The sequence below is a fragment of the Alternaria incomplexa genome, assembly GCF_024043165.1.
Source record: "Alternaria incomplexa strain BMP 0042 chromosome Unknown scaffold_7, whole genome shotgun sequence".
NCBI classification, from domain to species: domain Eukaryota; kingdom Fungi; phylum Ascomycota; class Dothideomycetes; order Pleosporales; family Pleosporaceae; genus Alternaria; species Alternaria incomplexa.
Window position 1 is genome coordinate 1,164,869 of NW_026249856.1, and position 16,883 is coordinate 1,181,751.

At 52.3% G+C, this 16,883-nt stretch overlaps 4 protein-coding genes across 4 annotated transcripts; all 4 read left to right on the plus strand.

The window, feature by feature from the left end:
- Window positions 1-274: 274 nt before the first annotated feature.
- On the plus strand, window positions 275-1,324 carry J4E90_005589 (uncharacterized protein; the record flags this gene model as incomplete). Its single annotated transcript, XM_051435142.1, has 3 exons — window positions 275-572; window positions 632-1,072; window positions 1,122-1,324. 3 exons carry the CDS (start codon window positions 275-277, stop codon window positions 1,322-1,324), a joined length of 942 nt encoding a protein of 313 aa, XP_051291166.1.
- A 2,365-nt stretch (window positions 1,325-3,689) lies between these two features.
- On the plus strand, window positions 3,690-5,509 carry J4E90_005590 (uncharacterized protein; the record flags this gene model as incomplete). Its single annotated transcript, XM_051435143.1, has 3 exons — window positions 3,690-3,723; window positions 3,779-4,498; window positions 4,554-5,509. 3 exons carry the CDS (start codon window positions 3,690-3,692, stop codon window positions 5,507-5,509), a joined length of 1,710 nt encoding a protein of 569 aa, XP_051291167.1.
- Window positions 5,510-6,673: 1,164 nt separating this feature from the next.
- Window positions 6,674-7,830, plus strand: J4E90_005591 (uncharacterized protein; the record flags this gene model as incomplete). Its single annotated transcript, XM_051435144.1, has 2 exons — window positions 6,674-7,715; window positions 7,772-7,830. The coding sequence occupies 2 exons, from the start codon at window positions 6,674-6,676 to the stop codon at window positions 7,828-7,830; spliced, it is 1,101 nt and encodes a 366-aa protein (XP_051291168.1).
- Window positions 7,831-11,172: 3,342 nt separating this feature from the next.
- J4E90_005592 (uncharacterized protein) lies at window positions 11,173-14,476 on the plus strand (the record flags this gene model as incomplete). Its single annotated transcript, XM_051435145.1, has 3 exons — window positions 11,173-11,178; window positions 11,326-14,288; window positions 14,341-14,476. 3 exons carry the CDS (start codon window positions 11,173-11,175, stop codon window positions 14,474-14,476), a joined length of 3,105 nt encoding a protein of 1,034 aa, XP_051291169.1.
- Between the last annotated feature and the right edge of the window lie 2,407 nt (window positions 14,477-16,883).

Genomic DNA, 16,883 nt, shown 5'->3' on the forward strand with positions numbered 1-16,883 from the left:
CGAAGCATAGAGTAAGCTCCCCGCACCATGCGTCTCACGACGACATGCAGCCTGTGACCAGGTTCTCCACAGACGGCTGCAGTCCTGTACTGGGTTTAGCGCCTCGCCATACCGCTTTCGTCTGTTCCGCTACATGTTCCAGATCGTTATAGCATATAAAGCTCACAACGTCTGAGACTGTTCAGCTTAGTACCGTGGCACTTGAAGCAATCACGTTGTACACATCTCCTTGTACGATTCCAGTCTTGACCATTGCGTCATCCACCGTCCCACCATGTCTCCGCGCCTTTCGTCAACACCTATTTCCATTGTGCCTTCCGCGTCTGAAGTCAAAGCTGGAGAGCTCAATCAACGCAACCTCGAGATCGCTACCAGAGCGCTCTCTCGCGATGGCCTCGTGGTGTTGGAAGACATGATTGACCATGCAGTCTTGGACCGGTTGAACAAGAAGATGGTCCAGGATGCACTCGAATTGCAGGGAAGAAAGGACAGCCCCTTCAACTATAACAAAGGAAACATTCAACAAGATCCGCCCATGACCCAGGAGTGGTTCAGTGACGAAATCTACGCCAGTACGTGTCTATTGTAGCAAATCCTGCCACGCTCTAAACACATACTAACCTTGGATTAGATCCCATCGTGACGCAAGTCACTTCAACCACGCTTGGGCCTAGGCCTTCATTGCGCTTCATTTCTGGCAACACCGCACTACCACCAACTGCGTCATCGCCACCAGCCTCGCAGCCGATCCACAATGATGCAGATTTTGATCACCCCTCAATCCCTTTCGCCCTCGTGGTAAACGTTCCTCTCGTGACCATGACGCCAGAGAACGGCTCCACAGAGATCTGGCTCGGTACACACCAAGGCACCACTATTGCCGATCAAGAAGGCGAACATGGCGATCGTGCCAGCGGAAGGATCAAGCAGCATTTGCTCGATGCTCGTCGCGAGGTTCGGCCACCCACTCAGCCGGTCGTAAAGAAAGGTAGCATGATCGTTCGCGATCTGAGACTCTGGCACGGAGGGAAGCCCAACCTGAGCGAAGATCCGAGAGTTATGCTCGCGATGAGTAAGTTCCTTGCTGGTCTGAGGTTCTTTCAACTGACTTCTTTTCACAGTACACTTCGCGCCATGGTATCGAAATTCGATGGAAGTCGAACTGGCGGAAGAGCTTGCTGAACGCTTGTCGCCCGAAAAAACTGGTCTGCAGACCGCGGCCACGTACGTTTCGAGTGAGCAACTGCTCAAAAATTATCTGAATAGGCCATTTGGCAATGCGTACGATTTTGATCAGACAGAGAAGATTGACGATGTCTTCTGAGGTATATTGAGCGCAGTTGCCGCCGATCGGCCTCTTTACCGCTATTTAGCAACCAACGTGTCGGCTTTTACGCTGTCATCACTCAATTTCACTCGTCTCGTATCCCGCTCCGCCCACTTGGCACCGCCAATTTGCACTTGATATGCCCTGCAGCTTCGCAACGTCGATCATTTGATAATTGGAGGTGTGTCAGCATCACAGCCTAGCAGTCGTATGCGCCCACAGCTGAAACCGACTCCTCATTGGTAGGGCGGCTTACGCAAAGTGCTCAGTAAGCTTCAATGGGCACGTCAGCTGGAGGAGAAGTCAGGGCTTGGCGACCATCGTACGAACACCAACATCAGCATCAAGTGGCCCCGCCACGGACACCTTTCCTCTATTTTCTATTTTGATCTCTTCTGCCGATGACACGTTACTTTGCTTTCATGTTCTGGACCAGACCAGCTGGTGTCATCCTTATCTCGCCGTGGAACCGATTTGCATGTATCCAGCCATGTACACAATACCGGACGATCAGAGGTTACACGGCACAATTGCACAGCCAATGGTCCAAATGAATGCTGGAGATGCGACCAAAGGCATCAGAACAGCATTGGCGGTGGAGGTGCCGTTGATGGTACTAGCTTTGAGCACCGTTATCCTGAGAGTATACTCAAGGCTAGCGATCAAGAAGAAAATGGCGCCGGATGATGTCTTGATCATCTTGGGCACGGTATGTGAAGCCCGAATTCAATCTGCTACTATAGGAATCTTGTAATTTACTCAAGCTAATCGTAATCAGGCCGCAGCTCTCGCACGCACCGTCATATCTTGTATGAGTGCAGATGACAACTGGGGTTACGATCGTAAGGGGTGAGTGCGCATGCTGCATAGATCTTTGCGGGCCGTACTGACCACTTTGTCAGTCCCGATCGAATGTCGGAAGTTCCCTTCTACCAAGTCAGACTTCCATCGTACCTGTGGCACACCATACTCACATGCAACAGCACATCTTCGAACGCCGCGTAGTGTACATCTTTGCCGTTACGTTTACGCGTTTTTCGGTCTTGGCCTACTACCTCCGAATCTTCCCACCGGGGATGGCATCGCTCCGAAAGTGCTGCTACGTCCTCATCGTCCTGGCTCTTGCGCACTTTATCGAAGTCCTGACGGTTCTCATAGTCTTGTGCGAAGATATCAGCAAGCTATGGACCAGGAACTGGCTTGACTTCATTGGATCCCAGTGCTTCAGTTCTGCCCTATACAGTTACTCCGCAGCGATAGGGGACAGCATTGTGGATAGCATGATTTTCGCGCTCCCGATCCCATACGTATGGCAGCTTTCCAAACTCAGGATCCGGCAACGGCTTGGCCTTGTTCTCGTCTTCGGCTTAGGTTTCATCGTTTGCATCGTCGCATTACTTCAAATTCCTTTCATCAAACGACGAGAAGGCGATATGAGATACTTTGGTAGCGCCGTCAATATCCTGATCGCGATCCAGATCTCGTTTGCCATTGTTGCAGCTTCGCTCCCCGACTTACGCGCGCTAGTTGCACGCAGTTTCGCGAGATTCTCGCCTCTCCATCATCGAAGTCTCGCTACAGCCGGGCGAGGATCAAGCGCCGACAACGAAGGGCGCTCAGCCAACCAACGCGATGCCGAGCAGTGCTTCCCATCCTCGGCCAAGATTGGAGAGCCACAGGTTGCGTTTGACGGAAAAAGGGTTTTTAGAAAGCCAGACTGGCTGAGGAATAGCATTCCCGCAAGTTTGATGTCAACAATGATTACACACAACGAGGTCACTCGGTTGTCGAATGAGAATGACCGATGCCATCCCCAGAGATGATATCAGATAGCGGAATTAGGGTAGTCCTTAGCCATTAGCTATTCCCATTGTACACTTGTCAGATTTCGTGAAATCTGTCAACCGACCCAAAGAGTGGTGAGGCAGGTCTTAGGAGTTCAGTCTAGTACCTGTTCAGCTAGCCTCGAGCTATGTCTATGATCTGCATGAACTGTTGTACCCACTGCTGCTTACATCCATGATACCCCGCAATCGCGCAGTCGCAAGCTGAAATCCAGCTAGGCGAGTTGCCTTACATGCGAGCAGAATGCCCAACCCAAGTTAGATCATGCGTATGATGCCCACGCACCTGCCTTTCTTCCAAATCCTGGGGACCAATCAAGTACAGAGTATGGCAATGGGCTTCTCCGACGCAGAGCGAGGTGTGCTGCGGCCTGCATGTCTTACTGATGCTGCACGTTACTTCAGGTGCAGTGCGACTGCATAGAGCGAGGATACATATAAAGTAGGGTGATCGCCCGACCTAGGAAGTCACGACACACTCAATAGTTGACCCTATCGGATACTGCAAAGCTCGAATCATGGTAGCAACGTACGACTTCATTATCGTAGGAGGTAAGCTCTATCTCACTTCACACGTCTCAATTGATGCTAACACATATGGTGCTAGGCGGAACATCAGGTTGCCTTCTTGCGCATCGGCTATCCCACTCCGCGCGCAAACCATCTGTTCTCCTTCTTGAGGCCGGGAGCAGCCCCTCTGGTGATTACCTCCACGCACCCTACCATCGGTACTATGCGCAAGCGCTCCGACCTGATCTAGACCACGGCTATGTCTCCGAGCCCGAATCCGCTCTCAACGGTAGAACAATACCGTACACGCGGGGAAAAGGCCTAGGTGGAAGTTCCATTTTGAATTTCGCTGTGTATCTGTACGGAAGTCGTGAGGACTATAATCGCTGGAGTGACCTGGTAGACGACGAGAGTTGGAAGTGGGAATCTGTCGAAAAGTCTTTCCAAGCCATCGAGAATTATGACTTTACAGGCTCAGAGGATTACAAGCATATCGCTGACCCGAGTACGAACGCTCATGGCACGAAAGGCCAGTTAAAGGTCGGTCTTCCGCCTGTGCTCGAGAAGGGCGTGGTGCCGCAGATGGAGGCGCTGGCTGCGGCTGGGGAGAAGATCGTTCTTGATGCTAATTCGGGAAGTCCGGTGGGCATAATGGTCTTTCCGCATAGCTATAGTAAAGACGGGAGAAGTACCAGTGCGATCGCGCATCTTATGGACCCGCCGAGCAACCTTGAGATATGGACAGATGCGAAAGCAGAGAAGTTCGTATGGGAGGGGAAGAAGGTCACCGGAGTCGTTCTTGAAGATGGGCGGCAAGGTAGGTGCACTATCTGGATCGACGGGAGACGTAATGAGCACTGACAGGACCCCAGCGACGGCAAACAACGAAGTCATTATCTGCGGTGGCTCGATCGACTCACCTAAGCTCTTACTTCTCAATGGCATCGGACCAAAATCCGATCTGGAAGCTCTCGGCATCGATGTCAAAGTCGACTTACCCAGCGTAGGCAAGCACCTGAAAGACCACGTTCTCACTTTCATGACGGTAGAAGTCTCTGGCTCAATCAACGACAAATACGCCTTTGATAGCAATCCCGATCTCATCGCCGCAGCCCAAGAGTCCTGGACCAAAGACCAGACCGGTGCTTTCGCTCTACAGCACTCGTCGCTCTGGGGCGGCTTCCTCAAACTGCCAGATTTACAATCGTATGAAGAGTACTCTGCGCTTCCGCCAGACCTCCAAGAATTTCTTTGCAGAGACCAAGTCCCAGCGTACGAGTTCATCAACAACTCGATACTGTGGCCACCGGGTACACAATTGGATGCAGGAAACACATACATGACTTTCATCGCTTTTCTCATGAATCCGCAATCTAGCGGCTCGATCACCCTGCGGTCAAGAGACGCATCTGACAAGCCAATCATCACGTTGAACTACCTTACGCATCCCTACGACGTCCGCATCTTCCGCGAAGCTATCCGCAGCACATGGAAGAAGCTGACAGGTAACCCTACTATCGCGCCGCATATCGTGCGCACGGTTCTAGGCCCTGACTCCATGGGAGACGCAGATGTAGATCGGTTTGCGAGCGAGAATGCGGGTACCGTGTGGCATGCTTGCGGGACGTGCAAGATGGGTAAGGAAGGTGATGAAGAGGCAGTTGTGGACAAAAACTTCAGGGTTCGAGGAGTGGAGGGCCTGAGAGTTGTTGATATGAGTGTTGCGCCGGTCGTGACGAACAACCACTCGCAGGCTACGGCCTATTTAATTGCGCAAAAGGCTGCGGAGAAGATGGTCCAAGAGTATGGGCTGGACAGGGAGGGCTGAGAAGATCTTCTGGTAGACGTGGCAGAGCTGTCGGCAAAGAAAGTGCCAGTTGTCAATGTCTGTCAGAAGTGACCTTCCATCCTCGGTAGTGTTGAATGTCACAGCTTGTACCTGTTGTCGACTTACGGTGTAGTGATTGGCATGTGCGGCACGCAAGGCCCCATTGACAGCGTAGCAGGCGGCCCACACATCACACGCGCCCTGCAGGTACCGGATGATATTTATAGCCGGCCGGAACTCTCGAGTCTAGAATCTACTCCCAAAACGACAAGTTGATAGTTCTCCGGATGTTGCGGAAAGACGATAGAAATACCAAGAAGCTATTCGCAGCTAAGGCAAACCACTGCACGACGTCGCAGGCTGCATGGGCAGAACCAGCAAAGTGCGCGAGGAAGAATGATTGAGGAACTACCGCCCAAGGCCAAGCATCTAGCTTGGGCCAACACGGGCATATCCTTCTGGGGGAAATTGCTATGACGAGTGGTGGTGGTGAACGTGCGCGGAGACGAGGAGGATGGCCAGGTGATGGCGCGACGGACGTTGCTGGGTGAACGGGAGGCGGAGCGAGCGCTGAGCATCACTGTGTACGACACCCCGTAGAATCATCGTGAGACAGCACACATCCTCACGAATAGCGAAGTCATTGACATCACGAAAACGACACGACTTCTGTTCCCACTACCGCGTCTAGCCAAGTTTCAAAAATCCCGCAAGCGCATAACCCCGGTGTTGTTGAAGTTGGAGTTGGAAGGTCCCCAACCACCCCAGCCTCTCCCGCGGCTTCCAACCACACGATTATTCTAAGTGTACCCTTTTTACTTGCACACCTCCTCCTGCACGATTACACACATCCTACCACCTTCCTCTCACTTCCATACCCAAGTTCAATCATCGCTGACTCTTTTCCGTGGTTCGCATCCTGTACCACGCCGGCACCAGTCACGCACGCCAGCAGACACGAAAGACGCGCTAGCCAACGGATCGACCCCGCAGCAGCGATACCCACCCATTCACCGCTCCCACGCCGACTGGACGATATCTACGAATTGCAGCGCGCTTCTTCTGTCGTTTCCCCCCAATTCCTGCAAACGGTCCTGTCTATTCCGTTCGCAGTAAACCTCGCTGCTCTGCTGCGTTTGGAGAGGCTCAGTCGCTCGCTTTACCATGTGGCTTCTCAACGCTCCTCCCGCCGTGCTCGGCCTGATCGCCTTCGCCTACCTGCCCTCGGCTCTCGCAAAGCCCTACCCCGTCCACTTTGACGAGTTCGCCTCGCTGCACAACAGCTCCCAGCTGATCAAGAAGCAAGACTGCGCCAACCCCTGCGGTTTCGGCGGCTGGTTGTGCTGTCCTTCAGGCGCAAAATGCTATACCGACAGTGCCAACCAGGCGCAATGCGACACCAGCGGCGGTGGTGCCAACACGGAAGCGGCAGGCGGCTACTATGAATACTACACGACTACCTACGTCGAGACTGTCGGTCTTCTCACCAAGACCGAGACGCGCAGCACCTACATACCAGCGACAGCGACAGCCACATGCAGCGACTCGCAAAACCCCTGCGGCGGAATCTGCTGCGACTCTGGCATGTACTGTCTGAAGGCCGGCCAGTGTGCGATGATTGCTGGCGGCAGCTCTGGAGGTATCACACCCGGTGCCCCTCTTCGTCCAACTAGCTCAGGCGTCGTAGTCGTTACCTACACCGGCACCCCGACCGCGACCCAGCCCTTCCAGACACCCATCCCCACCGGCGCAGCAGGCGGCGGCCTCGTCGCAACTGAAGAGAGCAACGGCGGACTCAGTGGCGGTGCCATTGCCGGTATCGTTATCGGTGTTATCCTTGGTATATTGCTGCTCCTCCTTCTCTGTCTCTTCTGCTGCGCTCGCGCCCTTTTCGACACGCTCCTCGCCATCTTCGGCTTCGGCAAGAAGCGCAAGCACACTCACGAGGAGACCTACATCGAAGAGCACCACCACAGCGGCGGCGCTGCTGGCGGACGCACCTGGTACGGAGGTGGCCGCCCTGCTCGTCCTTCGCGCGCCGGCTCTGAGAAGCACAGCACCGGCAAGAAGGGTCTGGGTCTCGCTGCTGGACTAGGTGGTCTCGCGCTTGCGTTGGGTCTCAAGAGGAGACACGACAACAAGGTCGACGATAAGAGCACCACTGTCAGTGGAACATCATACATGTACAGCGACTACACAAGTTCGAGTAAGTAACCCGATTTTGCATTTCACTCAGGAAGACAGGTGCTAACAACCACCCAGGCAGCGCAAGTTCATCAGATCGCCATACACGCCGAACACGCCACTCATCGAGACGATAGTCGGATGACCACCGACCGATCTCTTTCCAAAACTGTACAAAGTCTTTTTTGCTTTCTAGTTCTTGTGTCTAGCCTCGTGCTAGTACCTTATGGCATGGGTGGTTTTTATCTCAGTGGGTACATGGGCTTCGACAAAGTCAGCCCTACTGGCGTTACTTGGGCGTTTGAGGCGAGCTCGCTCACGACTGCGAAGCGACGAATGTGTTATGTCCTTTTTGGTTTTCGACTTTTTACTATTTCGACGTATGCGATTAATGAGGATATGCGTATGCGTGGGTATGAGATATGGAACGGGGATGCTGGGGAAGATGTATATGAATGCAATGGATATGGACATGGACATGAAATTAAGAGGAACTGTGAATATTACATTGGGTTTCCAACATTGTTATTGAAGGCTTCATGGTGAATCTGTCACAACAATGTTACCCTATTCGCGCCATGACCCAAACGAGATTTGAGAGATTGCACTCTTTGTACGTCTTCGTCATTGGAGGGCCATGTGAAGGGCTGTAGTTCGGACCATTTGATGAATAACCAATGCCATTCCAGCAGCTCGGTGAAATAGTTACCTGTATCAATCCAGGATTCCAAGGGAGAAAACCTGATCGTCTGCACTCTGCGGCCTGTATCAAGCTCGAAACCCATCACACGATCTTCTAAATCTTGTCTTTGCGTACCTTCAGCCATGAATCTGACACAGACGGTTTTAGTTTGGGGGTTGTGATAGATGTAGATAATCAGATCGATCTCCAGTGACCAGTCGTCGCGTAGGGTCATCGCCGGTGAATCAGGTGCGTTAACGCAGATGTATGCCTGTATGATGTATCTGCACACAGTGATCGCTGCACGCTCTGATACCAGCGCGAATGTCAATTCTGGCCGTAGATCCCGAAGCCATTGCGTACCCATAAATTGGCGCCAGTCGCTTGCCTTCCTCGTGCCGAAGTCATGATGCTCCAACTTATATCCCCATCGTGCGAAGAGATGTTCGTGATCAACTTTAACCACATGAAGGCCAGGCGGTGTATTGGCGCTAATCGATCTTGGTACTTCAAATGCGTTGTTCATATGCTGGCGCGGTGTAGTCGGCGAGCTGCTGATGCTCTGTCGAGGCGTGGTGGGAGTATGTTCGACTGTCATATCGACATCATGCATGATGCTAGGAGAAAGTATCGAATGTACTCTAGGAGAGCCAATCTCGGACATCGTCGCATAACTCACGGCAGAAGGCGTTGCTACAATTCGTTACCATCGTGGAGCTGGTATTGTCCCCAAAACATAACTTACCAGCGACAGGGCTTAGGGCATGCATAGTGCTCTCTACGATGTCGTGTCTCTTCATCCACCTTTCGATTTTCTGTGGTTCGACTACCTGACCTCTTACGCGGAATCTGAGAGCAGGCTTGCTCGTCTCAATAAGGTATCGTTGTTGGCGATGTCTGACGATTGCCTCCATCTCGTCTGGTTTTATGTTCTTGTCAAGCTTCCATTGAGTCAAGCGAGATCTGTATTGGCGTATTCTGGGAAGTCAGTTAGCCTAGACACCTGGGAGTGATGGAAGAGCGGCTTGCCCAACATACTCAGCAGTAAAACCGAACTCCTGTTCTATCAAGATCCTGACTTCCGGGAGCGACCTCTTTTCGAAATGATGTAATTGTATTATCCTTTCTTTGTATGGATTCCAGTCAGTCTCGCGGAGAGTTCGCGCTTTCTTCTTTCGTGGACGTGTATCTGCGACATGACTCGGATGCAAAGGAGGAGGCTGCGATGATGTGACGTCCTCCTCAGAAATTGGCATCAGGTGCCAGTCGAGATCCATGGTATTATAGATTTTCGAAAGACAAAGAAGGGGAATGCGTATCGCCCAGAGGTAATGCTCGAGTAGGAAATATTGACTAGAAAGGCCCTTCAGTATTCCATCAATGTAGAGAAAAGAGAGGAAGCGTCACCTTATATACTCATGAGTAAATGGTGGACTCTGGCGGTGGGTTTTATGTGAGCCAGGCTAGGCTGAGCTGCAGTTGAATGCTATTGGCTGCGACAAAAGTACAATTCCTGCGAGCCACGCTGGTCGCATGCGCATAGAAAACGCCTCTCTGCACGACTGGTGGAACACCGAGCCAATTAAACTCTCGTCAGCAAAAGTACAAATTTGTATGTTCGACGCCTGAGCTACGGCACATGCAAAAGTACAAAACAGCTAGGTGCTCCGGAACTGACATGCTGTTAGGTCCTGACCGCTGCGGTTTCGCAGGATTTCCGAGAACCGCGCACTCAAAAGTACAATATCGAAGTATACATAAGGTAGGAGATGGGCCCTCACTCTCCCATGGCGACAGACACTCGCGGGCTTCGTTACTCTTGAGGAGATTTCTTGTTGATCTTACGCACTCATGTCTTTGAACAACCAGTCTGCGGACACCATCGCAGCCATCGTGTTTGGTCTGCTCCAACTTGCCGTTGGGCTGGTGTCTCTTTGGCAACAACGGCGTTTCCGACAAGCATACCGTGAGTATTATGATAAGCTTATTCGGAATTGCATAGACTGATAAGAAAAGTAGAGCAATGAAGCGATCGAAGAAGATATACCATCTAAAATGCGACAGCTGCCAGTGCCTAGGTATCGTTGCGCCTTCCTTGGAATAGTGTGGCGGAGCTGACCGACGCAAGGCTCGGAGACGTCAAACCAGAAGTGACCCTTTGGTAAACATCATGATTTGATGTTGGCGATGTGAGGTGCGTTTCACGGGCAGTCGGAATCAATGGGGACGTCATACCTTGTGAATGAAAGTACGCAGTCGCGTCGAAATCTAAAGCGGGCCCATGGTTGAAGGGGTGAAATCTGCCTTCAGCAGACTGTAGAAATTAATCTCCCAAGAGTCTATATCACCCTCAGGAGTTTGCGAACTTTCGTTTTCACACTAACGTAGACTGCAAGGTGGTTGATGTGTAACCGGTATGGGGTGAAGGAGCGGATTCGAGGCCCATGCGGAAGTGACGATTGCGCCAAGATTTAAGTGGGATGGCGCTAGGTGGAGCTCCAGCACCTTCGCCGTGACAAGTACTCACGTAATAACCTCCTCCCTGCTGCGCCTTCCACCCTTGCCTTCCTTCCATTTACAACCCCACACTCAACCCACTGCAGCGACAAACCTGTTGATCTCGTTTGTCCTTCTTCATATCCGTAAACAACAGTCTACACCTGGGTACCCCGCGACACTCGAGCCAGGCGCCCGCGACCGCCACATTTGACAGCGTCCAGCCTTCACGACCGTCGGCAAACTGGGGAAGCGGAAACACGTCGACGAGGACGCTCGTCCCAGCAAGAAAGAGAAAGCCATGGCGGTAAGTGCGCCCCATTGATTACTAACTTGCGCTTTGTTCGGTTGCGCGTCCGCATTTGCAACCATGTACTCGGCGTCTCCAGCGTCTCCGCCACTCTACACCTTTCACTAACTTCACACTTCTGCGTCCAAATCTAACATATCCAAGGAAAACATGCAGGTCGATAGCCCTGCCACTGCCGTCGAACAGCTCAAGGAAGCGTCCGGTAACAACGGCGACATCGATGAGTCCCTCTACAGTAGGCAGCTGTATGTCCTGGGCCATGAGGCTATGAAGCGCATGGGCTCTTCCAACGTCCTCGTTGCTGGTCTGCGAGGTCTCGGTGTCGAAATTGCGAAGAACATCGCCCTAGCCGGTGTCAAGTCACTGACACTCTACGATCCTAAGCCCGCCGCTCTCGCCGACCTGTCGTCGCAGTTCTTCCTCACTCCCGCCGATGTGGGGAAGCCACGCGCCTCCGTCACCGTACCGCGAGTCTCCGAACTCAACCCATACACACCTGTGCAGGAATTCAGCGGAGGAGATTTGACATCAGACTTGTCGCAGTTGAAGCAGTTCCAGGTCATTGTCCTTACCGACACTCGCCTCGAAGATCAAATCAAGATCGCAGACTACTGCCACGACAACGGCATTTACGTAGTCATTACCGACACATACGGACTGTTCGGTACTATCTTCACCGATTTCGGAAAGAACTTCACCATCGGTGATCCGACTGGCGAGAATGTCAACAACGGCATTATTGCTGGCATTGATGAGGAGGGTATTGTGTCGGCACTAGACGAGACAAGACACGGCCTGGAGGATGGCGACTGGGTCACATTCTCAGAAGTTGAGGGTATGGAGGGCCTCAACGGCTGTGCGCCTCGCAAGATCGAGGTGAAGGGGCCTTACACCTTCTCCATTGGCGATGTATCTGGCCTCGGAGAGTACAAGAAGGGAGGACAGTTCATCCAGGTCAAGATGCCCAAGATCATCGACTTCGAGCCCTTCAGCAAGCAGCTCAAGAAGCCCGAGCTTCTCATCTCCGACTTCGCAAAGTTCGACCGACCACAGCAGCTCCACGTTGGTATCCAGGCCATCCACAAGTTTGCGAACCTCCACAAGGGCGAGTTCCCACGTCCTCACCATGAAGCCGATGCGGATGAGCTCCTCAAGATTGCACAAGAAATCGCAAATGAGGGCGAGGAGAAGGTCGAGCTGGATGAGAAGCTCATCAAGGAGCTCAGTTACCAGGCTCGTGGTGACCTCAGTCCCGTCGCTGCCTTCTTCGGTGGCATGGCTGCTCAGGAAGTCTTGAAGTCAGTGTCTGGAAAGTTCCATCCCATCGTTCAGTTCCTCTACTTCGATTCGCTAGAGTCGATCCCTACCTCCACGACCCGTTCGGAAGAGCAGTGTGCTCCGATTGGCTCGCGCTACGACGGTCAAATCGCTGTATTGGGACAGGAATACCAGAAGAAGCTCAGCAACGTCAAGCAGTTCCTCGTTGGTGCGGGTGCCATTGGCTGCGAGATGTTGAAGAACTGGGCGATGATGGGTCTTGGCACTGGCCCTGATGGCAAGATCACTGTCACTGACAACGATCAAATCGAGAAGAGCAACTTGAACCGACAATTTTTGTTCAGACCAGCGGATGTTGGCAAGCTAAAGAGCGATGCTGCCGCAAAGGCAGTCCAGGTTATGAACCCTGACCTCAGCGGAAAGATCGTGACACTGCAGGACAAGGTCGGCCCGGAGACAGAGCACATCTTCAACGAAGAATTCTGGAATTCTCTGGACGGTGTGACGAATGCACTGGACAATGTAGAGGCGCGTACATACGTCGACCGACGATGTGTGTTCTTCCGCAAGCCTCTGCTCGACAGCGGTACTCTCGGTACCAAGGGCAACACCCAGGTTGTCCTGCCGTTCATCACAGAGTCTTACTCTTCATCTCAAGATCCACCCGAGAAGTCGTTCCCTATGTGCACACTAAGGAGTTTCCCCAACCGAATCGAGCACACGATTGCCTGGGCGCGGGAGTCATTCGATTCGCTGTTCGTCAAGGGTCCGGAGATTGTCAACCTCTACCTGACACAACCAGACTACCTTGGCGCATCGCTGAAGCAGTCTGGTAACGAGAAGCAAACTTTGGAGACCCTCCGGGAATTCTTGGTCACAGAGAAGCCGTTGTCGTTTGACGACTGCATCATCTGGGCCCGTCATCAGTTCGAGAAGAACTACAACCACGCAATTGCGCAATTGCTCTACAACTTCCCCAAGGACTCCAAGACAGGCTCCGGTCAGCCATTCTGGTCGGGACCCAAGCGCGCGCCGGACCCATCGAAGTTTGACTCTTCAAACCCAACACACTTCACCTACGTGGAAGCTGCTGCCACCCTACACGCATTCAACTACGGCATCAAGCCAAATGCGTCCAAGGAGCACTACATTGAAGTTCTCAACGATATGATCGTTCCCGACTTCCAGCCCGACCCTACAGTGAAGATCCAGGCCGATGAGAAGGAGCCAGATCCGAATGCGAACCAGGCTGGTGGCGATGATAACGAGTCGCTGGACAGCATTATCAGCCAATTGCCGGCACCGAAGTCTCTTGCCGGGTTCAAGCTTGAGCCTGTCGAGTTTGAGAAGGATGATGACTCCAACCACCACATCGACTTCATCACTGCTGCCAGCAACCTTCGTGCCGAGAACTACAAGATCGAGCAGGCTGACCGACACAAGACCAAGTTTATTGCTGGTAAGATCATCCCGGCCATCGCCACCACGACGGCCTTGGTCACCGGTCTCGTCAACCTTGAGCTGTACAAGATCATCGACGGTAAGACGGACATTGAGCAATACAAGAACGGCTTCATCAACTTGGCCCTGCCATTCTTTGGTTTCAGTGAGCCGATTGCTAGCCCGAAGGGTACATACCAAGGGCACGATGGCGAAGTTACGATCGATAAGCTATGGGACCGTTTCGAGGTGGATGATATCCCCTTGAAGGACTTCGTGGCGCATTTCGAGAAGAAGGGTCTGTCAATCCAGATGATAAGCTCTGGTGTCAGTTTGCTTTACGCATCATTCTATCCTCCATCCAAGTTGAAGGATAGGATGCCGCTTACGTAAGTTTGATTGATTCCCCTTCGTATACACGGCGTTACTAACAAAAGACAGTATGAGCAAGCTTGTGGAGCACGTGAGCAGGAAGCCAGTACCGGAGCACCAGAAGAACGTTATCTTCGAGATAACAGCTGAAGATCAGAAGGAGGAGGACGTTGAGATCCCATACGTCATGGTTAAGTTGAAGTAGTCATTCAGCACTTCGGTTGAAGATAGCAATGGACTGGATAGTGGATCGGTTCACGACAGGGATGATTTTCACATGAATTAGACGAGCATAGCTTGCATGAATAGACACTTCACAACACCCACTGCCTCATACAATATCTCAAAAGGGCGAAGTACGAAAATCTCAAAACGTGGTTGGAGAATACAAACACAGATTTCTGGGTTGTCTAACAGGCGGAAATCCCAGGACTACCTCCGCGCTGTTCTGCTGTGCTTCTTTCTGAAACATGTGAGGATAATGTCGGCGTCAACGCGGTACGAAATCTAGAAGCCAGAATGTAAACCACTGAAAAGGCTATATTACCCTACGATCTAGCTGAAGTTCGATTCCTATACTAATGTAGTCTAAAGCGCATCTGCTGAGTTTCATCCTTGTGTAAGGCGATCTTGCTAATCATGGATGCCGACCTCGGGAGACCGTGGGGCAAAATGCCAAGCATTACCGGTACGGCCCTGTCACGAATGTTGATTATCAAGCCTCTAGGACTTTCCTCCAGCACGCGACCATGTAGCACTTACGTCCACACCTACAGTCACAATCGCATACACCATGGCGCCATCACTAGAAGAGCCTGTACAGGTCGATTTCGAAGCACCTCTCAAGGCTGCGCCCAAGCTCGTTGCGCCCGAGCCAGGTACATTTGCCCCGCCACCCCTCCGGCATTATACTGCGACTCTGTGATAACAGACTGCTAACACCATCGCGACAGAACACTGCCCCGGTCCCGAATCTCTCACAGCCGGTCAAGCGGACTCCTGCGCAGGATGTCCCAACCAGTCAATATGCGCCTCCGCGCCCAAGGGCCCCGATCCCGACATACCCATCATTACCGCGCGCCTCTCCTCCGTAAAGCACAAGATACTCGTCCTCTCCGGTAAAGGAGGCGTCGGAAAGTCGACCTTCAGCACAATGCTTTCGCATGGCTTCGCATCGAATCCATCATCGACTGTCGGACTCATGGACACAGACATCTGCGGGCCTAGCATACCGAAGATGATGGGTGTAGAAGAAGAAACAATCCACGTTAGCGGAGAAGGATGGGAACCAGTGTGGGTCAGTGAGAACCTAGGAGTCATGAGCGTCCAGTTCATGTTGCCAAACCGCGACGACGCAGTCATCTGGCGGGGCGCAAAGAAGAACGGGCTGATCAAGAAATTCCTTATGGACGTAACATGGGGCGAACTAGACTTCCTTGTCGTCGACACACCACCGGGTACATCCGACGAGCATCTCTCCGTCAACTCCTTCCTCAAAGCCAGCGGCGTCGACGGCGCAGTCCTCGTTTCAACACCCCAAGAAGTCTCGCTTCTCGATGTTCGGAAGGAGATCGACTTTTGCCGGAAAGCGGGTATACCTATACTGGGCATCGTGGAGAACATGAGCGGGTTCGTATGCCCGGGTTGCAAGCACGAGTCTCAGATCTTCAGAGCGAGTACTGGTGGTGCAGCGAGGTTAGCGAAGGATCAAAACATACCATTTTTGGGCAAGGTACCGCTGGATCCAAGGATAGGCATGGCTTGCGACTTTGGAGAGAGCTTCCTGACGGCCTACCCAGATAGTCCGGCGTGCGCTGCTATCAAAGAGGTTGTTAGGAGAGTTGGAGAGGAGATTGGAATGAGCAGAGAAGAAGTATTGCCTGTGGATGATGAATAAGCGTGACCTGCAAGAGCACAGTCGGTATACTACAATATAATTTTGGATGGAGCGAAATCAGACAGCACAAATGGCTTTACGTATCGGCATAATCATATTTCTACAGGAACCTGTTCCTACTGGACACATCGTACGGCATTTGCAATTCGGCCCGCGTCAATAACGTGAGGACTTACGAAGGCGGTTGACGCAAGCAACGCAGATCGTCGAGTTCGTCTTGACACACTAAAACATGGAGATCAGGGAAAGCGAGAGCGATGAACATAACGATAACAAGCATCTGCTCAGGTAATCTCTTCCAATGATTGTTTGCAAGCCCTCCTACACATACAACGCACTGAACGCACTGCTGAGTAGAACTAATTGTTTCGTTTAATAATGACTGCAACCCAGTGTCACGAAGTATGCGAAGCCACTTCGCTTCTCTTGGAGTCGTCATTCACTGCCACAATGGCGCCGCCCCGTTGGATCTTCGTGTGGCAGATTGTCCAGTGGAAATTATGAGTGGACTGGCAGCCACACCACAGCCATTGATCAGCGTCATCGTATCACGCTACACGATGCTTGGCACGCGTAGCAGGTGCTTGGCGCATGTTTCGAAAGCTTGGTTGGGTGGCCTGTGGCTTGGACGAAGATAATGAGCTCATAGATGTTGCGCGAGTCGATGCAAGATTTGCGAATACGTGCTGAGAAAGAGGAGAAAAATGACTGGGCT